This window comes from Pongo pygmaeus, chromosome X (genome assembly GCF_028885625.2).
Source record: "Pongo pygmaeus isolate AG05252 chromosome X, NHGRI_mPonPyg2-v2.0_pri, whole genome shotgun sequence".
NCBI lineage: Eukaryota > Metazoa > Chordata > Mammalia > Primates > Hominidae > Pongo > Pongo pygmaeus.
The window spans coordinates 69,673,354-69,698,026 of record NC_072396.2 but is presented as its reverse complement, the minus strand read 5'-3'; the positions used below and the strand labels follow the sequence as shown (position 1 = coordinate 69,698,026).

The 24,673-nt window shown below is 38.8% G+C and overlaps 1 protein-coding gene across 20 annotated transcripts in view; it reads left to right on the top strand.

The window, feature by feature from the left end:
* Positions 1–24,673, top strand: part of EDA2R (ectodysplasin A2 receptor) — a 45,184-nt gene that overhangs the window by 2,817 nt on the left and 17,694 nt on the right. For 16 of the 20 annotated variants that reach the window (XR_010125518.1, XR_010125516.1, XR_010125517.1 and 13 more), the window contains one exon: positions 20,376–20,472. Coding sequence is in view for 17 of the 20 variants with exons in the window: in XM_054472818.2 (XP_054328793.1) it covers positions 20,386–20,472 (87 nt within the window). In the remaining 3 variants the exon portion in view is untranslated. Of the gene's footprint in view, positions 1–997; positions 1,148–20,375; positions 20,473–24,673 lie in introns of those variants that run through there. The other 4 variants (XM_054472820.2, XM_054472819.2, XM_063660790.1 and 1 more) reach the window with 3 other exon arrangements.

Sequence of the window (24,673 nt, the reverse complement as noted above, 5' to 3'; positions counted from 1 at the left end):
AGTCATTCTCCCTGAGGCCACCTAGAGCAGTCTGTTCTTTTTCTTCCATGACAGTTTTTCAGAGATCTGAAGACCAGAGATCAGATCCCCCTGCATCTTCTACTCCCAGGTCAAACAGCTCAGATAATTGTATCATTTCTTATCTGGCATAGTATCAAGTCAAATATGACTCTGTGGTTTTGAAGTATATAAATTGGGGTATGAGTATGTCTTCATAGTGATGAGGAATACTGCAAAAGGAACAGGATGGGTAAATGTGACAAAATTCCTTGTAATTTATTATTTTTTAAATTATTTTTTCTGGTCAGGAAGGGTGGCTCATTTCTGTAATCCCAGCACTTTAGGAGGCGTAGGCGAGAGGAAGGCTTGAGCCCAGGAGTTCAAGACCAGCCTGGGCAACATGGCGAGACCCTGTCTATATAAATTTTTTTAAATAGCTGGGCACTGGGTGCTGGGCACTTGTAGACCCTGCTACTCGCGAGGCTGAGGCAGGAGAATCTCCTGAGCCCGGGAGTTTGAGGCTGCAGTGAGCTATGATCATGCCACTACACTCCAGCCTGGGCAACAAAGTGAGACCCTATCTCAAAAAAAAAAATTAAAGAATATAAATCATTTTTTCCACTATGTGCTAAATACTTTCAAATCCATCATCCCACTGATTCCTTATCCCCAACTGAGTGAATTGCAGATTTATTTATATATATTATACAGGTGGCCAAACAGGCCTAGAGAAAATGAAACTTGCTAGAGATCATTTAGTTAGTAAGCATCTGTGCCAGAACTGCAAGACACATTTTTCTTACTCCAAGTTCAGTATGGCTTTTCATTTTCCACAGCTGTTAGGGTTTAAGGTGATAGATAGCTGGGCAATTACACCAACTCTGGCACTAAAGAATGAGTCAAAAGAAAGAGGGATCCTCCCATTACCTTATACCAGTTATTCCCTCTTTGAGATAATTCCTTTCTTTAGATGTCTTCTTGACCTGCTCCACTTGAATGCTTCCTGCAGAGAGTGAGTCATCTTTTGGAGCCATTCCTCAGTGCTGAAGCTTCATATTGAAGCAGAAGCTGCTTTTCACTGCTTTCTTTCTAGAAACTAACTCCACCCATGTATTCTCTTCTTGGGAGCTTAACAGGAAAGACATGGGTAAGTTTCACCATCAGTATGTAAAATACAACTACTATTATTTTGTGCACATAGATATGAGGATGGCTATACTTTGTCTTGGATTAGAGTTTACTGTATATATTTTCTATGTTCCCCACCAGACTGCAATCTCCTAAATTTGGAGAATATCGTTTATTCACCTCTGTTTTTCTCTCTTGCCACTAAGTTCTAATAGAATGCCTAGCATAGAAAGTACTCATCAAGTGGTTGCTGAGTGATCAGAAATTAATTCTCCCTTTCTTGGGATGACGACAGTTATTATATCTTCCAAATACCACCAAAAGACATCGTGCTATTCTCAAAAATAAAGGAGTTTCCATGTAATATATGGTGGAATCAGACACTGAGATGTCCTACTTCCAGGAGATTGTTAGTCACCATTGTGGATAAGCCAAAAAGAGTGGGCATCACTTCTTCCCTTCTATGATCTACCTCTCCATGACCCAGCCCACCCTTTGGAATTGTTTCTGTTGAGGATAAAATGAGCCATTATTGGGCTGTGAGAGTTAGGAAAAAGAAGCTGGAGCCTTGGTAGTATAGTCACTGAGTAATTGGTCCTAAAGCTGGGCCAATTTCTATCTTTGTATATGGGAAGTAGAGAAGCCACTGGGCCCTGAATATGCAGACTTGAATTCTACTTTTAGCTCTACCATTGACCACTGTGTGACTTTGGGAAAATTCTATCCCTTTTCTGAGCATTAGTTTCCTCATCTTAGATCATCAGGGAATGGGGTTAAGTTGTCCTGAATAATACTTTTAGGATCCCATGACTATATGTTTTCAATTATCTGATAGTTTGAAGTTTTAACTGGTTGCCAAAGAGGAGGAAAAAAAAACAAATGATGGAATGTGCTGTCTTATGAGTACTGAGGTGCCTGTTACTAAAGGACTTCAAGTAGAGCTGGATGGTATTTCTTTACTGGGCAAAAGGCCACTGGGACTAAGATTAATTTTAAACCTCCCTTTGACTCTAAGATTGTCAGAGTCTAAAAATGGTCTCAAAGAATGTGCATTTACATATGAGGTCATAGGCTTCTTGTTATCAGTCTCACTCCTTCCCTCCACAACCTCACAAAGTACTATACCTTTCTCCCTTTTCTTGGGCATCTAAAGAAAAACTGAAGAAATATTTTGGCAGCAGCATTTCATTTTGTACAGACATGCCTCATTCTGTAGTTCTCATTCTATTCTTCCAGTCCTTTGTTAAGGATGTGGACCGGGGTTGTGCTTGTAAATGCCCACTGGTTTGTATCTCTGCTCCTTTAGGATATTTTATTCCCAGGCCTATGAGGATGGGATGGAGTACTTGATTGCCATGGGAAAAAAAAAGACTGTTCTTGTTGACATCTTCAGATACAGCTATTCCAGATTGCTTGGTAAATGGGACAGGGTGGAGGGAGTGTGGGGCAAGAGCAACAAACTTAATAGAAATCAGAAATTGGAGTACTTGACTGAGTTTTATCCAGTCCCAGCCCTGCAAATAAATCATACCATGAATTCAATTCCCAACTGGGACAACTCAGCCAAAAGCCTTCTTGGGAAGTCAGCTTATCTCCCCTTCCAGTTCTGCTGGTTGAGTAACTAATTTTTTTATGATACCATAATTTTATGGAATCTTGTGGCGATTGGTACATGACCAGTGACTCACTTTGGCTACGATAACAGAAGAGCAAAGCAAGAGGTTTCGGGTGTTAGCTGAGTGCTGGTCTGGCTTGGGGCTTGTCTCCAATACCCTTTGTTCCCCAGCTCTGGGTGGGATAGTAACAACAATCATAGCAACTCCTCACATGCGTAGCACAATCTGGAGTTTCCACAGCACTGTCACATACATTATCTCATTTTACCCTTGAACATAATCCAGGGTAGTTTCTGTGCTTTTGCTCGCACTTGGGAAGAGTATTTTAGCAGTCAGTAGAAGAACGTTTTCCCTCAAAATCAGCCTAGAGTTTGCTGTTCTTAATTTCATCCTATTTCTTTTATAATGGTATCTTTGTATTCTTGGCTACACAGTCTCTTTTCCCCATTCGTTTAACAATTATTTTTCAGCAGTTGCCAAACAGTAACCAAATATTTATATTTTTAATTTACAGTCTTCTAAGTTGTATTTGTCTTTTGAGGTTTGTGCTTTGTTTGTTGTGTGTGTGCACGTACGCATATGTTTTGAAGGCAAAAGAATTGACTCATATGGTTAGCATTTACTTTTGGCCAAGTGGAAGTAGCCCAGTTCAGTTGGTTATTAATTTTGTCTGTACAATGACAACAGCTTTTAGTAAGGATTTTTTTTTTCTTTTTCTACCCCAGCTGGGGCATTACCTCTTGCTCTGTGCGCTAGAATAAAAGACAAAGGAGAATAGATGAGACTTCTTTAATTTTGCGCAGGTTCATTCTCCTCTGTTGATATACCATTCCTGACATTGCTCGGCCAGATGTTGCTATCACTAACAGTTAAAATTCTTCAGCCACTTTGGAAATGTTGAAAGTAGCCCATTAAAAACTGTAGTACCCACCTGTGGTCTCTACATTATGTCTATTCCAGGCACAGATTTTAGTATACTTAAACACAAAAAGATAATTTACTTTTATCACATGCCCATGAAATAAAATAAAAATGACACATCCTCAGTCCTGGCCTCCTCCACGTCCCAGTATCAATAGTTGACACATTACTCATCCCTTACTTCTTAAAGCTTTGTCCTATACTACCCTATCAAGGTTCTTTTTTTTTTTTTTTTTTTTTTTCTTGTCTGGCTTCCCCTTCTTCGTTTCTGTCATGTATTCCTCCTCTTCCAGCTTCAAGTATGAGTGACCCTCAATGTTTGGTTCTTCTTCCTCTTTCTTCTTCCTTCCTTCTTTCTTCCTTCTTCCCTACTCCTTCCCCTTCCCCTTCCCCTTCCCCTTCCCCTTCTTCTTCTTCTTCTTCTTCTTCTTCTTCTTCTTCTTCTTCTTCTCCTTCTCCTTCTCCTCCTCCTCCTCCTCCTCCTCCTCCTCCTCCTTCTTCTTCTTCTTCTTCTTCTTCTTCTTCTTCTGCTTCCTCTTCTTCCTCTTTTTCCTCTTTTTCCTCTTCTTCCTCTTCTTCTTCTTCTTCTTTCTTCTTCTTCTTCGTTTGAGACTGAGTTTGACTCTGTCACCCAGGCTGGAGTACAGTGGCACAATTTCAGCTCACTGCAACTTCTGCCTCCCGGGTTCAAGCGATTCTCCTGCCTCAGCCTCCCAAATAGCTGGGACTACAGGTGTGCACCACCATGCCTGGCTAATTTTTGTATTTTTAGTAGATACAGTGTTTCGCCATGTTGGCCAGGCTGGTCTTGAACTCCGGACCTCAAGTGATCCACCTGCCTCAACCTCCCAAAGTGCTGGGATTACCGGCAGGAGCCACTGCACCCAGCCATTCTTCTTTACCCATGATTTAACTTCTGCCATGATTTACTTAGGCCAGTGGTTATCAAACCCCAGAGGTTTTTATTTAATTAATCTAGAGCATAGGATTTTTTTTTCAGTGCTCTATATGATTCTGATGCGCAGCCATAAGCAAGAACTGTTATTCTGGTGTTTTTATGCATTTGACACATCTCCAACTTCAACTTATATTTTACATATTGTATATGCTTGTTGGGCATTACCATTGAAATATTCCTCTGTCCCCTTCAACTTCTCTATACTGAAAATAATTGAAAAACAGTGCATTTTCTTTTCTTTTACCAAACTGTGCTCCTTTCACGCTTCTCATGGCACTTGGATTCTTCTGGTTTCCCAGGCAGAAACTCTCAGAATCTTCTCTGACTCTGGTCATTCTGTTTGTCCTCACTTTGTAAGGTTTGTATCTCCCACCATCATTCCTCTCTGTTCCTATTGTAACCACCTTTGACCTGGCCCTTATCTCCTAAAGCTTGGGCAGTAACCCTATCAAACCACTATTTAAAATGCACTCAGGTTAACATTAATAAAATGCTTTTTTGCCCATCCTAAAATATCACTGAAGAAAAAATTTCAGTGAAGGCTGGGAGGACCTGCATTCTCTATTTTAGAGTTCAATACTGCCTTGAAAAGTGTGCCAGACTCATAGCTTCTAAATGACCTTTGAGTTCTGTTTTGCTTTTTACTAGCCAAATAAAGATAGGTGTATTCTTTTCCTCTGAGCCTCAGTATTTTTTAATCTATTAATTTAAAAAAAATCCCATAGGTTATTGGGGTACAGGTGGTATTTGGTTACATGGATATGTTATTTAGTGGTGTTTTGTGAGATTTTGGTACATCCATCACCTGAGCAGTATACACTGCACACTACTTGTAGTATTTTATCCCTCGCCCCCCTTCACTCCCTTCCCTCCAAGTCACCAAAGTCCATTGTATCATTCTTATGCCTTTGCATCCTCATAGCTTAGCTCCCACATATCAGTGGGAACATACAGTGTTTGGGTTTCCATTCATGACTTACTTCACTAAGAATAATAGTCTCGAATCTCATCCATATATATATGTATATATATACATACACATATGTGTGTATATATGTATATATACATGCACACGTGTGTGTATATGTGTATATATGTATGTGTGTATGTGTGTATATATGTACATATATACATACACGTGTGTGTGTATATATGTATATATATGAATACACATACGTGTGTGTATATATATACACGTGTGTGTGTGTGTGTGTGTGTATATATATATATACAATTCTTTTTAGTTCTTTAAGGAATATCCACACTGTTTTCCATAGTGGCTGTACTAGTTTACATTTCCACCAGCAGTGTAGAAGTGTTGCCTGTTCATGACATCCACACCAGCATCTACTGTTTTTTTTTTTATTTTTGGATTATGGCCATTTTTGCAAGAGTGAGGTGGTATTACATTGTGGTTTTGATTTGCATTTCCCCAATCATTAGTGATGTTGAGCATTTTTTCATATGTTTGTTGGCCATTTGTATATCTTTTTTGAAAATTGTCTATTTATGTCCTTAGCCCGCTTTTTGATGGGATTGTTTGATTTTTCTACTTGATTTTTTTGAGTTCATTGTGGATGCTGGATATTAGTCCTTTGTCAGATGTATATATTGTGCAGATTTTCTCCCACCCTGTGGGTTGTCTGTTTACTCTGCTGACTGATTCTTTTGCCATGCAAAAGCTCTTTAGTTTAATTAGGTCCTGGCTATTTATCTTGGTTTTTATTGCATTTGCTTTTGGGTTCTTGGTCATGAAATCATTGCCTAAGCCAATGTCTTGAAGGGTTTTTTCAATGTTAACTTCTAGAACTTTTATAGATTCGGGTCTTAGGTTTAAGTCCTTAATCTATCTTGAGTTGATTTTTGTATAATGTGAGAGATGACATTCCAATTTCATTCTCCTACATGTGGCTTGCTAATTATCCCAGCACCATTTGTTGAAAAGGGTGTCCTTTTCCCACTTTATGTTTTTGTTTGCTTTGTCAAAGATCAGTTGGCTGCAAGTATTTGAGGTTACTTCTGGGTTTTTGATTTCGTTCCATTGGTCTATGTGCCTATTTATATACCAGTACCATGCTGTTTTGGTGAGTATGGCCTTATAGTATAGTTTGAAATCAGGTAGTGTGATGCCTCCAGATTTGTTCTTTTTGCATAGTCTTGTTTTGGTTATGTGGGCTCTTTTTTGGTTCCACATGAATTTTAGATTTTTTTTTTTGTAATTCTGTGAAGAATGATGGTGGTATTTTGATGTGAATTGCGTTGAATTTCTAGATTGCTTTTGGCAGTATGGTCATTTTCACACTATTGATTCTACCCATCCATGAGCATGGGATGTTTCCATTTGTTTGTATCGTCTATGATTCCTTTCAGCAGTGTTGTGTAGTTTTCCTTGTAGAGGTTTTTTGCCTCCATGGTTAGATATATTCCTAAGTATTTAATTTATTTTTGCAGCTGTTGTAAAAGGGGTTGAGTTCTTGATTTGATTCTCCACTTTGTCGCTGTTGGTGTATAGGAGAGCTACTGAATTCTGTACTTTAGTCTTGTATCTGGAAACTTCGTTGAATTATTTTATCAGTTCTAGCAGCTTTCTGAGGGAGTCTTTACGGTTTCCAAGGTAAATGATCATATGGTCAGCAAATAATGACAGTCTGACTTCCTCTTTACCAGTTTGGATGCCCTTTATTTCTTTCTCTTGTTTGGTTGCTCTGGAGAGGACTTCCAGTACTATGTTGAAGAGGAGTGGTGAGAGTGGGCATGCTTGTCTTATTCCAGTCCTCAGAGGGAATGCTTTTAACTTTTCCCCATTCAGTATTATGTTGGCTATGGGTTTGTCATAGATGGCTTTTATTACATTGAGGTATGTCTGTTGTATGCTGGTTTTGTTGAGAGTTTTAATCATAAAGGGATGCTAGACTTTGTTGAATGCTTTTTCTTCATCTAATGAGATGATCATGTGATTTTTGTTTTAAATTCTGTTTATGGGGTATATCACATTTATTGCCTTGTGTATGTTAAACCATCCCTGCATCCCTGGTATGAAACCCACTTGATCATGGTGGATTATCTTTTTGATATGTTGTTGAATTCAGTTAGCTAGTATTGTAATAGGATTTTAGTATCTATGTTCATCAGATATATTAGTCTGTAGTTTTCTGTTTTGGTTGTGTCCTTTCCTCGTTTAGGTATTAGGGTGATGCTGGCTTCATAGAATGAATTAGGGTGGCTTCCCTCTTTCTCTATCTCGTGGAATAGTGCCAAAAGGATTGGTACCAATTGTTCTTTGAATGTCTTCTAGAAATCAGTTGTGAATCCATCTGATCCTGGATTTTTTTTGTTGTTGTTGGTAATGTTTTAATTACCATTTCAATATCTCTGCCTGTTATTGGTCTGTTCAGGATATATAATTCTTCCTGATTTAAGCTGAGGGGGTGTATTTTTCCAGGAATTTATCCATCTCTTCTAGGTTTTCTACTTTATGTGTGTAATGCTATTCATAGTAGCCTGAAATGATCTTTTGTATTTCAGTGGTGTCAGTCCTAATGTCTCCCGTTTTGTTTCTTAATGAGGTTATTTGGATTTTCTCTCTTCTTTTCTTGGTTAATCTTGCTAATGGTCTATCAATTTTATTTGTCTTTTCAAAGAACCAACTTTTTGTTTTATTTATCTTTCGTGTGATTTTTGTTGTTTCAATTTCATTTAGTTCTGCTCTGATCTTGGTTATTTCCTTTCTTCTGCTGGGTTTGGGTTTGGTTTGTTCTTGTTTCTCTAGTTCCTTGAGGCATAACCTTAGAATGTCAGTTTGTGCTCTTTCAGTCATTTCCATGTAGGTGTTTAGGGCTATGAACTTTCCTCTTAGCACCACCTTTGCTGTATCCTTTTGATAGGTTGTGTTGTTATTGTGATTCAGTTCTAAGAACTTTTTTAATTTCCATCTTGATTTTGTATTTGACCCGGTGATCATTCAGGAGCAGGTTATATAATTTCCATGTATTTGCATGGTTTTGAAGGTTCCTTTTCGAGTTGATTTCCAGTTTTATTCCACTTTGGTCTGACAGAGTGCTTGATATAATTTCAGTTTTCTTAAATTTATGGAGGCTCGTTTTGAGCCCTATCATATGGCCTATCTTGGAGAAAGTTCCATGCACTGTTGAATAGAATGTGTATTCTGCAGTTGTTGGATGAAATGTTCTGTATATATCTGTTAATTCCATTTATTCCAAGGTATAGATTAAATCTATTGTTTCTTTGTTGACTTTGTCTCTTGATGACCTGTCTAGTGCTGTCAGTAGAGTATTGAACTCCACCACTATTATTGTGTTGCTGTTTATCTCTGCTGTCAGTAGAATATTGAAGTTCATCACTATTATTGTGTTGCTGTCTGTCTCACTTCTTAGGTCTGTTAGTAAATGTTTTATAAATTTGGGAGCTCTGGTATTATTTGCATATATGTTTAGGATTGTGATATTTTCCTGTTGGACATGGACTTGTGTGATGATACAATGTCCCTCTTTGTCTCTTTTAAGTGCTGTTGCTTTAAGGTTTGTTTTGTCTGATATAAGAATAGCTACCTCTGCTCACTTTTGGTGTCCTTTTGCATGAAATGCCTTTTTCCATCCCTTTTCTTTAAGGTTATGTGAGTCCTTATGTGTTAGGTGATTCTCCTGAAGGCAGCAGATAATTTGTTAGTGAGTTTTTATCCTTTCTGCAGTTCTGTATTTCTTAAGTGGAGCGTTTAGACCATTTACATTCAATGTTAGTATTCAGATGTGAGGTACCATTGCATTCATTGTGCTACTTGTTGCCTGTGTATCTTGCTTTTTTGTTATTTTTAAATTTTATTTTTGTTTTATAGGTCCTGTGTGATTTATGCTTTAAAGAAGTTCTATTTTTATGTGTTTCCAGAATTTGTTTCAAGATTTAGAGCTCCTTTTAGCAGTTCTTGTAGTGGTGGTTTGGTTGTGGTGAATTCTCTCAGCATTTTTTTGTCTGAAGAAGACTGTATCCTTCCTTCATATATGATGCTTATTTTCAGTGGATACAAAATTCCTGGCTGATAGTTGTATATTTTTAGGAGGCTGAATATAGGGCCCAAATTCCTACCAGCTTGTAGGGTTTCTGCTGAGAAATTTGCTGTTAATCTGATAGGTTTTCCTTTGTGGGTTACCTGGTGCTTTTACCCTTTCCCTCCCCTCCCCTCCCTTCTCCTCTCCTCCTGTCCCCTATCCTCCCCTCCCCTCCCCTTCCCTCCTCTTCCTTTCCTTTCCAGTCTCACAGCTCTTAAGATTCTTTCTTTTGTCTTAACTTTAGATAACCTGATGACAATGTGCCTAGGCAATGATCTTTTTGAGATGAATTTCCCAGGTGTTCTTTGTGCTTCTTGTATTTGGATGTCTAGATCTCTACCAAGGCTGGGGAAGTTTTTCTGTTATTGCCACAGATATGTTTTCCAAACTTTTAGATTTCTCTTCTTCCTCAGGAACACTGATTATTCTTAGGTTTCGTTGTTTAACATAATCCCAGACTTCTTGGAGTCTTTGTTCATATTTTCTTATTCTGTTTTTTCTTTGTCTTTGTTGGATTGGGTTAATTCGAAGACCTTGTCTTTGAGCCGTGAATTTCTTTCTTCTATTTGTTCAATTCTATTGCTGAGACTTTCCAGAGCATTTTGCATTTCTAAAAGTTTGTCCATTGTTTCCTGAAGTTTGTATTGTTTTTTCTTTACGCTATTTCCTTGAATATTTCTCCCTTCACTTCTTGTATTATTTTTTAGATTTCCTTGCATTGGGCTTCACTTTTCTCTGTTGCCTCCCTGATTCACTGAATAACTAACCTCCTGAATTCTTTTTCAGGTAAATCAGAGATTTTGTCTTGGTTTGCATCCATTGCTGGTGAGCTAGTGTGATTTTTTGGGGGATGTTAAAGAGCCTTGTTTTTTCATATTACCAGAGTTGTTTTTTTGGTTCCTTCTCATTTGCGTAGGCTCTGTCAGTGGGAAGGTCTAGGGCTGAAGGCTGTTATTCCGATTCTTTTGTCCTATGGGGTGTTCCCTTGATGTAGTACTCTCTCCCTTTACCTATGAATGTGGCTTCCTGTGAGCCAAGCAGCAGTGATTGTTATATCTCTTCTGAGTCTAGCCACCCAGCAAGTCTATCCGACTCTCCTTGGACAGGTCTTGCTGCGGCTGCTGTGGGAGTGGGGGTGAGGTTCCCAGATCCATGGAGCTGTGTACCTAGGGGGATTATGGCTGCTTCTGCTGAATCATGCAGGTGGTCAGGGAAGTGGGTCAAAGCCGGCAGTCACAGGCCTCACCCAGCTCCCATGCAATCCAAAGTGCCAGTCTCACTCCCACTGTGCTCCCATAACAGTCCCAAGTCTGTTTCCAGGCAATGGGTGAGTAGGGCTAAAGAACCTGCCCCAGGTTACCCACCTCCCAGCTGTGAAAGAAAAGGGCTTTGGTTCTTCCCACTCCTGTAGAGTCTCCACACTAGATTCATGCCCTACCCCAAGTTCTGGCCAGGTTGCTTCTCTCCTGGTTCAAATTGTTACAAAGTTCAGCTGGAGACTTCCTTTTCCCCGTGGCATTTTCCCCTGTGCCTCTGGCCACCCTTCTGAAGGTTCCCTGTAGTTCCAGGCCTGCTTGGGGACCCAGCAAACTCCCGGGGCTTTTCCTGCTGCTTCCTCTACCCCTGTATTTTGCTCAGCTCTCTAAATTGACTCAGCTCCAGGTAAAGTCAGAAACTTCTCCTGCAAATTAGACCTTCAGTTTCCCCAGTGTGGGTGTGTGTTAAGGAATGGAGGATCTCCCTTTCCCACTTCTGCTGTTGGAGTGCTCAAAGTATTTGGAGTGTGTCCTGGGTCCTGCAGGAGCAGTCCACTTCCTAAGAGTGTCTGTAGGTCCTCTTGAGATCCCTGGTTTGTTCTTGCATTCATCCTGGAGCTAAAATGCATGATGCAAACCTCCTCACACTGCCCTGTCCATCCAAGTTGGAATTGCAATCTAGTCCTGCCTCCCGTCTGCCATCATGATCCCCCAGCTCTACTTCTTTACTGAGATCTTGAGCAAGATCTCAGATCTGTCTATTCCTTCATCATCATGTGATCTTCTTCTTTAATGCATTTATTCATTTATTTATATGAGATGGAGTCTCGCTCTGTTGCCCAGGCTGGAGTGCAGTGGCACAATCTTGGTTTATGGCAAACTCAGCCTCCTGGGTTCAAGCAATTCTTGTACTTCAGCCTCCCAAGTAGCTGGAATTACAGGTGCATTCAACCACACCTGGCTCAATTTTGTATTTTTAGTAGAGTCGAGGTTTCACCATGTTGGCCAGGCTGGTCTTGAACTCCTGACCTCATGTGATCTACCCATCTAGGCCTCTGAAAGGGCTGGGATTCCAGGCGGGAGCCACTGCACCTGTCCAAATTTATTAATTTTTGATAACAATCCCTAGCTTCCTCCTAGGGATATGATGGTGATCTGTTGAGCTAATTGATGTAAAATCCTTTATAAACTATGAAACCTTTTCCTCAGACAGGAAAGTATTCCCAGTATTCTGTAGATTTTCACCATTTTATCATTCAACAAATATTTGTTTAGTGCCTACTGTGTGCCAGGCAGTATTGTAAGCACTGATGATGAAGTAGCAAACACAATATGTACCACAATCTCATAGCATTTACATTCTAACTGGGGAAGAAACAAGCAATAAAGTACATAAGATTTATGATATGTCAGAAGGTCATATGTACTATGGAAAAGAATAAAACTCGAAATGGGGATAAGAATTCTGAAAAGAAGGTGAAAATTTGAGAGAGTGGTCAGAGAAGCCTGACTAAGAAGACTGTATATGAACAAAGAACTGAAGAAGATAAGGGAAGTAGCCATGCAGGTATCTGGGGGAGAACATTCCTGCTTGAGGGAACAGCAGATGTGAAGGCCTTAAGATGAAGGCATTTCTGGTTAGTTTGAAGATCAACAAGGAGGCCAGCATGGGTGGAGTGAAGACAATAAGGAAAAGAGTAGTGGAACATAAGGTTAAGAAATAATGGGGGAAATTGAGGTAGGCATATCATCTAAGGTCTCCATTGGCCATTATAAGAACTTAATTTTTTAAATATAAGCTCTTTATTATATGTCATCCATCACTTTGTATATTTTATGTTTTTACATACCCATTCATTTTTGAAGTTATATCCAAAACTATGTAGGACTTACGTGCTATTATGAGTGAAAGACGGAGCCATCAATGGCTTTTGAGGCTGGAAATGACATGATCTAACATGTTTTATCCCCTTTATCTTTATTTTCTATTCTCCCTAGAAAAAAAATGGATAAACCTTAGGTTTCTCCCTCAACAAATTCTGTCTGAATATGGGGGAGAGATACAGAAAAACCTTTTTTTCTGACTGCACTTTATTTTCAGGTGAAACAGACAAGGTCAGAGCTAAAAGAAAAGAGCCCTTAAGACTGTGATTTTCAACATTGACTGCACATGAGAATCACTTGGTGAACTGTAAAATGTCGCGTGCTCATGCTACATTTTTGACTAACTACAACAGAATCTTAGGGGAGGGACCCAGTTGTCACTATTTTTTTTGGCACTCCCAAGGTGCAACCAAGACTGAGAACCACTGGTCTAAAAGATTAGCCAAACCAACTCCCTCGTGGTATGAATGGGGAACTTGATTCCAGCATTGGGAAGGGATGTTCTCCTGATAGCAGAGCTGGGACTAGGACCATTCACTATGCTGAGCTAAAACAGGAAATGCAAACTTTACAAATAGTGGGGCAGAAGGAAGATATGATGTTTGATAGTTTGGAAGGAGGTTACAGACAAGATAAACCTTGGATAGAAGTGGCCTTGGATCAGGTCAGAAAAGGGAAAGGCTGAGTGCCAACACCAAAAGGTAAAGCAACATTTGAATTACAGGCCAGGCATCTGGAAATGATAACACTGTACAGTTTAGAAGCTTGATTTTCAAGAAAGCAGTGTTCTCAAGGCTACGTTGAGCAACTTCTTTGATTCTGTCTTGTGCATGTGGGTGGATGGATGGGCTCACAGGAGAGGAATGGGCAAGGCATGGAGACCATCTGCTGTCTTCTTCACCCTTTTTAATCCCACACCTCCTGCACTGTCCAGGCAAAGCAAATATCCTGAAGTACTGAGTTCTTAATTTAGACTTGTCCTTCTTTCCTGCCTACCCATACCACATAGAGAGAGCATGTTTCACCCCACAGGCATGTGTGCAAGTTGAGAAGAGCAGCAGCCACAAGCTGCAGCAAGAAGCAGCTGCACCCCCAGCAGCCTAGGTACCTCACATCCAGCAGAAACTTGGCCAACATCAATTATTCAGGGCATGATGAGCTAATTTGGGGATTACTATTCATGTCAGCTGTATTGTTTCTCCTCTTCCCTGTCTGCTTGCGTTCTTAATCGTCTACATTATTTTTTGAGGAATCAGGACAGGGGGATGGGTGGGAAGAGCAGCCACATGACAGACAGGCAAAATAAGGGAATAACTCTAGTCATATTGCCACCTGTTGGCCCTTGTAAACACAATCAAGGTATATACAACACATACTTGGATAAGTTTGGGTGAGAAGTTGGATGAATCAAATTATATTTGGAGGCCTGTGTAAAAATATTCATAGCAGCTTTGACATTTTTGGGGGGGCTAACTTAAGCAATATTCTATTGGAATAATAAATTCAAAGTATTAAATAAAGCTAAAGAACCATCTTTTAAAATAAGATATAATTCACATACTATAAGATTCACCATTTTAAAGTGTGTAATTCACTGATTTTAGCATATTCACAAAGTCACATGACCATCACCACTATCTAATTCCAGGGCATTTTCATGACCCTAGAAAGAAACATACCTATTCAGCAGTCACTTCCCATTTCCCTTTCTCCCCAGGCCCTGATAACCACTAAAGCTAGTTTATGATTGATTGCCTATTCTGGACTTTTCATGTAAATAGAATCATACAACATTTGCCCTTCTGTGTCTAGCTTCTTTTATTTAGCATAATGTTTTCAATGTTCATTCATGTTATTGCACATGTTAAGCACATCATTCTTTTCTCTGACTGAATAATTTTCATTGTATGGATAAACCACATTTTGTTTACCATTTATCAGTTGATGAATATGTGGATTTTCCCCACTTTTTGGCTATTATAAATAATGCTGCTAGGAACATTTGTTTACAGGTTTTTGTATGAACATGTTTTCAATTCTTTTGGGTATTTACACTTAGGAGTGAAATTGCTGGGTCATGTTGTAACATGATGTTTAACATTTTGAGGAACTGCAAAATTAATTTCCAAAGGGGCTGCATCATTTTGTATTCTCGCCAGCAATACACAAGGGTTCCAGTTTCTCCACATCCTTCTCCCCCAGGCTGGAGTGCAATGGCACGATCTCGGCTCACTGCAACCTCTGCCTCCCGGGTTCAAGCGATTCTCCTGCCTCAGCCTCCCAAGTAGCTGGGATTACAGGTGCCTGCCACCATGCCCGGCTAATTTTTGTATTTTTAGTAGAGTCAGGGTTTCAGCATATTGACCATGCTGGTCTTGAACTCTTGACCTCAGGTGATCCACCTGCCTTGGCCTCCCAAAGTGCTGGGATTACAGGCGTGAGCCACCGTGCCTGCCCGGCTTTTTTTTTTTTTTTTTTTTTTTTTTGTTAGTGGATATAAAGTGCTGTTTTATTGTGGTTTTCATTTGCATTCCCTTTGTTGCTGATAACACTGACCATCTTTTCATGTATTTATGGGCCATTTGTAAGTCTTAGAGTGATATCTATTCAAATTCTCTACTCATTTTAAAATTATCTATCTTTTTTTATTTTTGAGTTGCAAGAGTTTTCCGTATATTTAGATACAAGTCTCTTATCAGATATGTGATATGAAAATTTTTGTCTCCCATTATGTGGATTGTCTTTTCACTTTCTTGATGGTGTCCTTTGAAGCACAAACATTTTTAATTTTTAAATTTTGTTGACATGTCATTGTTCTGTTTTTCTCTCTTGTTGCTTGTGCTTTTGTTGTTATATCTAAAAAACTACTGTCTAATCCAGTGTCACAAAAATTTACACCTATATTTTCTTATAAGAAAAACCTTAATTACAGAATTATTATGTTTTCTTATAAGAAAACTTTTATAAGAGTTTTATAGCTTTAACTCTTACATTTGGGGATTTAGTCTATTGTGAGTTAATTTTGTATATGATGTGAGGTACGGGTCCGGTTTGATTCTTTTGCATGTGATATCCAGTTTCCCCAGCACCCTTTTTTGAAAAGATTTTTTTTCTCATTGAATTTTCTTGACACTCTTTAAAAAATCCATTGACCGTAGTATAGCAACTCAATTTATAATGGCCTCAAATTAAAAGCAGCCCAATGTTTGCCAAGAAAAATATATAAATTGTGGTATATCCATACAATAGGATACTACACAACAATAGTAATTAACAAATGTTGCTACACAAAACATAATGGATAACTATCACAGACATTATATTTAGCAAGAGAAACCAGAAACAGAAGAGCGCATCTTGTATGATTCAAATTTATGTGAATTTCAAGGACAGGTATAACTAATTGTAGTGATAGAAGCCAGTGCTGTAATTACCTGGGGAGGAGTCAATATTGACTGGGAAGGGGAGTGAGGGAGCCTGCTGTGGTAATAGAAAGGTTCTGTGTATTTATCTGGGTGATGTTTACATGGGCATGTACATAGTAAAAATTTATTAATTTACTTAATCTTTGTGCTCCTTACTATGTATATGTTGTACTGCAATCAGAAACAGACAGACAAAAAATCCCAGCATGTTACCCACATGAATTTTTAGAGCACTTCCACATTACCTCATCTGTGTAACTTCTGAGTTACACAGATCAGATATTCTCTGGGCAAGTTGGGAAGTTGGAGGAAGTATTTCAGGGTGTAGCTGACAAACAGTACAACTGAGTGGGTGATGTGCTTTAGCAGAATCAGAACCCCATCATGTGTTATACTCCATGGGATTGAGACAAGAGATTGAGACAAGAGGCATCTGCCACTTCCCTTCCTTTCCCCAACCGTCAGTAATGTAAAGAGAACACAACCCCATGTCAGAGTTGGGGTGAAAAAAATTTTCTTGAGCAGCCATAACCTTAGGTTGTGGAGGTGAGAGGGACTGTTCTGTGGAAAATCATGTGCTATTTCATGAAGTCCATAATAGCATCCTCACTTATTTGCAAATCTGATTTTATTTCTTTTTCACTTCCATTTCAAAGGCAATTGTCTTGGAAAAGTTTCCAAATGTTTGTCGACCAAGTTAATCCTATACAGAAATGCCTTGATGAAAAAAATCCAGCAAACACTTAGAACAATGTTTCTTTTAGCCAATGTGGCTTAGGCACTGAGGGTATCGTGGAGAATCTTTTCCTTAAGCATCAGGTCACTGGTGGTTGCGATTAATGAGGAGGAAACTGCTATAGTGGCATCCATCTTAAACATGGCCTTCATGCTCCAGCTGAAATAGTCAATGAAGAAGCTTGGGTGCCTTTACCTTTTCTTCCCCACACATCCCAAAAATGACAAATGTGCACTCCTTTTACTATAAACCTCACTCTTCTGAAGAGGAAAGAAGAAAGGGAACCTGCTAATTACCAAACGTCTTATATGTATCAAGCCCTATACTTGGTCCCTTAATATGTATTATTGCATTTAATTTTCTAAATTACTGTGCAGCATATTATTTAAACCTCCATTTTGCAGATGAAAAAACTGATGCTGACAAATGTAAAACCATTTGTTTGAGGATGCAGAATTAAAATTAAAACTCAAGTCTACATGTCCCTAACTAAGAGCTTTGCTCTTTTTTTGATGTGAGGTTACTACTATTGTTTGGAAAGTCATTATCTTAAAAAGAAATGATCTATGTTGCTAGATTCATATGCATAGTTAACCATAGTCCAGGGAATGTAGCATGTTGATAAGCTAACAAATAGTAAGCACTGTTGAGGTACACACTCTGTGCCAGGTGCAGGGCTAGGCACTGGGCATGCAGTGGTCTCTTCTCTTGGGAACTTTATAGGTCTGTATATATTGCCAACTTAGCCAGAAGTTGAGAGGATTCAGCCACATCGTTTGTGATACTTTGGAAGAGTGTCTAGCTGCAGTATGGAATACCTCAGAGTAACTCTAATTTTCTGAAAACATAATTATTCTTTCTTACTTTTTCTTTTAAAAGGCAGTTACATATGCTACAGGAAACTGTTGATTACAGGGAAAGATTCATATAAGGTCTGACTTTGTCTCTAGGTAATGACATTTAACCCTTATTAGGTAGTTTTACACATATGCCCTGACCTCTTCAAAAGAGTCCAGAATCTATGATTTTGTTCTCTTTAATAAAGTCAATTTGTTAAGCGTTGAATGAAAGATAATTTAATTTGTATGCTTTGAATAAATAGTATGAGAAAAAAAGAGGGAAGGCTGGGCACGGTGGCTCACACCTTTAATCCCAGCACTTTGGGAGGCTGAGGCAGGCAGATCACCTGAGGTCAGGAGTTCGAGACCAGCCTGACCAATATGATGAAACCCTGCCCCTACTAAAAATACAAAAATTTGCTGGGCATGGTGGCACGCGCCTGTAATCCCAGCTACTCGGGAGGCTGAGGCAGGAAAATCACTTGAACCCAGGAGGCAGAGGTTGCAGTGAGCCAAGACTGTACTATTGTACTGCGACAAGAGCAAAACTGCACCAAGGAAGGAAGGAAGGAGAGAGAGAGAGAAAGAAAGGATGAAAGGAAGGAAAGAGGGAAGGGAGGGAGGGAAAAAAGAGGGGAGAGAAAGGCCCTCTGTTCAATTTGGCACCAAGCCTGCCTTGCCTAGACAGAGGTTTCAAAGCCATGGTTAGAGAGACATGTTGGGGTTTAGGACACATGATGTTTATTAGGTGGGTGGAGCTCTAGAAACCAAATGAAATCGGATGTCTTAGACCCTCAAATGGCAGCAGCAGTTGTCATGGAGATTTTAAATGCCTATGTTGGGAACTTAGCTCAAGAAGAGGGCTACTTCTTGGTTCCTGCCAATGTTTTTCTGTTTTGTGGGCAAAAAGGGATATGAGAAAGTTGTCCAGAGCAGTTTCCTGGCCCTGTTACTGTGGCGCTTAACTTCCTGGTCATGAAGGCTATGAGAATACTGATGTTTTTTGTTCTCAATGAGAAGAGTGCATAGCAAGGGGAGGGAAGCATGCCTACTGAGGCCAACACCATGGGCCAGCGATCAAATCAGCACAGAAGACAGTATGTTTATCTTATGCAAACATGGGTCTTGTAGCCCACTTTCCTTTGAATGAAGTAATGGGAAAGAATGGCCCAGCTGATGATGGGAAAAAGGTGCACTTATGGAATGCCATCTAGAATGACTTCACCTATAGCTTTTGGGGACCTTTGAGTGGAGGAGTGGTGGCCTCTCAAGGTACACATGTACACTCTCCTCTCTTCTGACTAAGAGTACATATTTAGGACTTTGGCACTTTTAGAAACCACTTGAAATTCACCCTAGTATGAAGTCATGAGTAAGTAAAGAACCTCATGCTACCTTTCTCTTTGAGTAGGATAAGCCCCATTTATGAATTACTTGAGCCCCTTCATTAAAATTCCACTTTGTAGAAGACAACATTTCTGCATACTTAACTCTGTCTTATTTTGTATAGCTCTTTAGAATGGTTTGATGGACCTTAGCTCCTTTAACCCTCCCAAGAGCTATATACAGTAGGTGAAGAACATTCTATCCCTTTTGCTTAGATTAAGTAACTGAGACCAGAAAAGATAAAGTGATCCATCCCAGATTGTAGACTGAAAGGGTAAGAGCCAGGCATGGTGAACAGCCATCCCACTTTGCCCAGAACTGTTCCAGTTTTAGCACTGAAAGTTCCGTGTACTAGGAAACCTCTTTGTCCTGAGCAACAGGATTATTTGCTAGCCTATAGCCAGGATTAGAATCCATATCTCCTAATTCTCAGTCCAATGCTAGCTCTACTGCTATATGCATCTGTATTCCAGGAACTATTATCTGAGTAATGTTTCCCTATCTGTGCACCTTTGTGCACCAAAATATGTCTACATGCTGGGTCATTCTCCCCTCCCATTCTGCCTAAGACAGAAGCTATGGCAGCTATTGGTCCTCAGAGGTACTGAGGCCATTGTTGGCAAAGAGAAACTACGTTTCAGCTTTTTCAATTATAAAATAAAGATGACAATCCCTATACTGCTTACCTCACATGGATGTTGTGTAGATCAAATAATAATAGATGTGAAAGTACTTTCTAAATTGTTATGATCTGTTTACACATGAGGGATTGTGATTATTCTTTACCCCCTGGGCAGAAGCCAACTCCTTGTCTTATTACTCTCTTTACAAATTCAGCTCCTGGTATAGCCACTGACTGTGAATTTGAGCAAATTGCTTGGTCTCTTTGCCTCAGTTTCTTCAACTGTAAAATGTTGCTAAAAATAATTCTTAATATGATTGTCTTGAGAATGGAATGAGTTACTACATGCAAAGCATTTAAAAGAACTCATGGCACATGGTCAGAGCTACATAAGCATTAACTCTTTTGTGTTGGCTTCCTCATCCCCACTATCTCAGATCTAGAGAAGAGATTAAGGGGACCCAGAAGCCAAGTGGCATGGAAGCCACTACTTATAGTCCCTTCCCACTAGCTTGCTAGTTCTTGTGTTCTCTACCCACAGCCTTCCCACCATGGATTGCCAAGAAAATGAGTACTGGGACCAATGGGGACGGTGTGTCACCTGCCAACGGTGTGGTCCTGGACAGGAGCTATCCAAGGTAAGTTCTCCTATTCAGTACACTTATTTTTGTTGCATCTTAGGAACCAGCCTGGCAACTGAAAGAGGCCAAGATTAGGGGAGTCAGCCCTACTTATGACTGATCCAGTTCAGCGGTTAAAACCTGGGATCCACAGAGTATGCAATAGCAGTCATGATTCCAGCATGAAGTCAGCCTAGCAGGATCAAGGTCAAGGGAAGTTTCCATGAGATAACAGAGTATTTCAAGAATAGATGTGTAATGCAGAGACCCATGAGGACTGTTCAGCATTAGGGTAATCTGTCAGCTAAAGCAAGGCCCAACCACATGGTGTTCAAGAGCCAGATATCAGGTCTTAGGAATGAGAAAGAGAGAAGAGCCAAGAAGGCCTCTGTTCTAGAGGGTCTGCACTACTGAGGAAGCTGTGCAATGGAGAATATAGGGATAGGGAACCACGGAGGGTCTAAAATCCCAGTTAAAGATAAGGATCAGAACAAAATGACCAGCAAGGCAGAGACTTTATGTAACTTACTTGTTTCAAGCCTGGATCTGCTTAATTGTTCTTTCGTCAGGTCCCTTGTTGGTCCCTGAACTTGGGGGTGGTATTAAATTTTGGCTGCAGCTGGGGCTACAGAAGCCAGAAGCAAGCAGCTAGCAGATGGTTTCTGCATATTCACACCCTATTTTATGCAATTTTTGTTTATTCAGCAGTTGCTTATTGAACACTTGCAATGTGGCAGGCATGGTTGTAGACACCATGGATATGGCAAAACGAACAAAAATATTTGCCCTCATGGACCTTACCTTCTATTATTAGTGAAAAAATAATAATTGAGACACATACACAGATAAATGAAGAATCTGGATATGAAGACATGAGAAGAATCGAATTAGGGTGACTGGGTGGCTACTTCAGATTATGAAACAAGGAAAGGTCTCCCTATGGAGACAGCCTCTGGGGAGGGGATACTAGTGCAGAATCCCAAGTTCCCAAAATGAACTAGGCATTTTGAAGGAAAAGGAGGAAGGTTAGTGCAATAGGTGTATGGTGAATGAGAGGGAGGGTAGTACACAAAGAGGTCAGAGAGAGAAGTATGGACCAGACCAGATAGCAGCTTGAGGTCTATGAGAAATTTTCATTTTTCTCTAAGTACATTAGGAGCTCTTTGGAGGGTTTTGGGTTGGAAAGTTACAGGAATCTGTGGCTGGAAAACAACATAGTAATTATCTAGCCCACTTTATTCCTACCTTTGTATTTTAAAAAATGAAGAGAATGAGGCGCAGGGATATCAAGAGATACAAGCACTAATTCTAAGTTTTTACACATGGCATTATGTCCCACAGTGGGGTACCCACATGGTTAATAAAGGATCACAGTACCAAGGAAAGATTGCCAGAGGTTAGGTCACGCTGGACATTAAAATAGATATTAAAGCTTATATATGTGTAATATATATAAGCTTTAGAGCCAGATACACATGGGCATGAGTCCCATCTTTGCTCTGGGCAAATTATTTCACCTCAGAATCAATTAGGATGTAGTAAGTTGAAAGTAACATAAAATTTAACCGTGACATGAACTATAAGTATATTTATTTATGTAATGAAGTCTGGAGACAGGCAGCCTTTGTGCTTGTTGGGCAGATCAGCAATGTTGTCAAGGACTCAGCCTCTTTTCATCCTTCATTTTGGACATCTTGCTGTTTTGTTCTCATTATTGTGGCCTCATGATTGCAAAACTCAAAGCATCATATCTTCATGCAATAGTCAAAGTCAGGAATCAGGGGCAAGGTCAAAATAGCTTGCTTTTTATAGGGAAGAAGTCTTTTTCCAGAAGCTGTCCAACAGATTTTTCCTTATATCTTATGGTCCAGAACAGGGTGATGTAGCTATCTCTAGCTGGAATAGAGACTTGGAAATAAGTATCTGGCCAATGAGAATGGGATTGTGTGATTAAGACCAATCAAGAATCTGTTCTGGAGGCTGGTCATCATGCCACCTAGAATGAAATCAGTGTTTTTATAGTAAGGAAGAAGAGGAGCAATTGTTTGAATAAGCAGCTAGAAGCATCTGACAGCCTTTTTTAAAGTTACTTTTATTTACTTTTAAATTTTAATCATGAATTATAAACATCACTGTAAATAAATCATTGCAGAAAATTAACACCATTTCCTCAGGACATTTTTCTTGATGCATAATTGCCAAGCTAAATAATGCATATGATTTTAAGACTCTTGAAATATATCAGCAGATAACACTTCTGAGTTTTGTTTATACTAATTTCCATTACCATTATATTTATTTTCAACAGTGCATAGAATTCCTGTTGTGGCCCTCCGTTCAGGGTCCCTGACTTCCCACAACAAATTCCCATGTCCCAGAAGCCTAAACGCTAATGAATAATAGACATTTTCATGATCTATTAATTTTATGCCTTCCTTTTAATATTAATTACTAATTTATGAGGACTTTATGAGAATTTTGGTTTTACATTTTTTCTATTTGACAGGGGAAATGTACCAACTTTACTGTGTTTATTTGCCCATTTGCCTTTCCAATTTTGTGATCTGTTTCTGATTGTTTCTCTTTCTATTCTTTCTATTCATTATTTATTGTTCTTTGTCTACTCACCTAAGGAACCTAAGTAGACAGACATATAGTAGATAACAGAGTATTTTAAAAATCATTTGTATAAAATATATTAAAATGTAAGTATATTTGTATTTAAAAACCTGAAATGCTTTTAAATTTTGTTTCATTTTAGTATCATCTATTGATTTGTATATATATTTTCCCTTTGATGTATTAATTTGATGACATATGTTAATAAATTCCTAAAACTTAAATATCTTGCATTCCCAGAATAAACCATTCTTGATTATACTTTTAAGGTAAATACCCTTTTAAGTTGTATAAGTTAGTAATTCAACTAAAACAAATAATTATTATTGTAACACTATCAGCATCAAAATTTTGGATTAGCATTGTGCTACCATGGCAAAATCAAGAATATCAATGTTTTCTGGCTATAAAAGTGGTTAATAGCAAAATAATTTTTGCACCATAGTCATTTGAAAGAACTTCCTTTGCCTCCTAATTATGAAGGAGAATTCTCAATAAATTTTTAATGATAATTTTCTCCTTAATTTATTAAAAAATGATTCATTTATTTAATTTTTATTGCATACAATTTGATAGTCTTTGGTTTTATTTCACTATGCCAGTTGGTTTAATTGGCTTACTTAGAACACTTATGTTTAAATAATCATTGATATTTTAGGATTTAAGCCTAACATTTTATTCTTTTTGTGTTTGTTTTCTCTGTTTTTTTGTCCTTCTGTTTGTCTTTTCTTGCCTTCCTGTGGGTTCCATGAACATTTTATTTAGGATTCCATCATGATTTATTTGTAGTGTTTTTGAGTGTATCTCTTTGTGTCATTTTTTCAGAGGTGGCTCTGAGTATTACATGAAAAACTAACACATGTTACTTTTTCAGTGTCAGCTGGTATCAACATTTTGCCATTTCAAGTGAAGTATTGAAATATCTGTTCCATTTAGATTCCTTTACTTTCCCCACTTTTAAATATCATTGTCACGAATATCAGATATAATTTTTGTTAAATTTGTTTTAGTCATCAACTATGATTTATAAAATGTATGAAGAGAAGGACAGTACCTTCTATACAACCATATATTTTTCTCTCCCAGTGTTCCTTCCTTCCTGATGCTCCAAGATTTCTTCTTTTATCACTTCCACTCTTTCTTAAATCATTCCATTTCTGTTTTATGAACTCCCTTTAGCATTATTTAAGGGTAGGCCTACTAGCAACTCATTCTGTTAGTTTTCCTTTGCCTGAGAATGTTTTTATGTCCCTTCATTTCTGGGGATACTTTCACTGGATATAAATTTGCAGTTGACAGTTTTTTTATTTCAGTACTTGAAAAATGTAATACTTCCTTCTTGGCCTCCATGGCTTCTGACAGAAACCCACTGTCATATCATTTGAATGGGTGTTTTTCTATAGGTAATGCCATTTATTCTTGGCTATTTTCAATATATTTTTTTTAGTTTTCAGAAGTTTTATTATGATGTGTATTGGTGTGCATTTCTTTGGATTTTTTCTGTTTGGGGTCTGTTCATCCTCTTTAACTTATAGGTCTTTTACCAAATTTGTGAAGTTTTCTCCCAATTTGTTTGAAAATGTTTTCAGATATACACCAT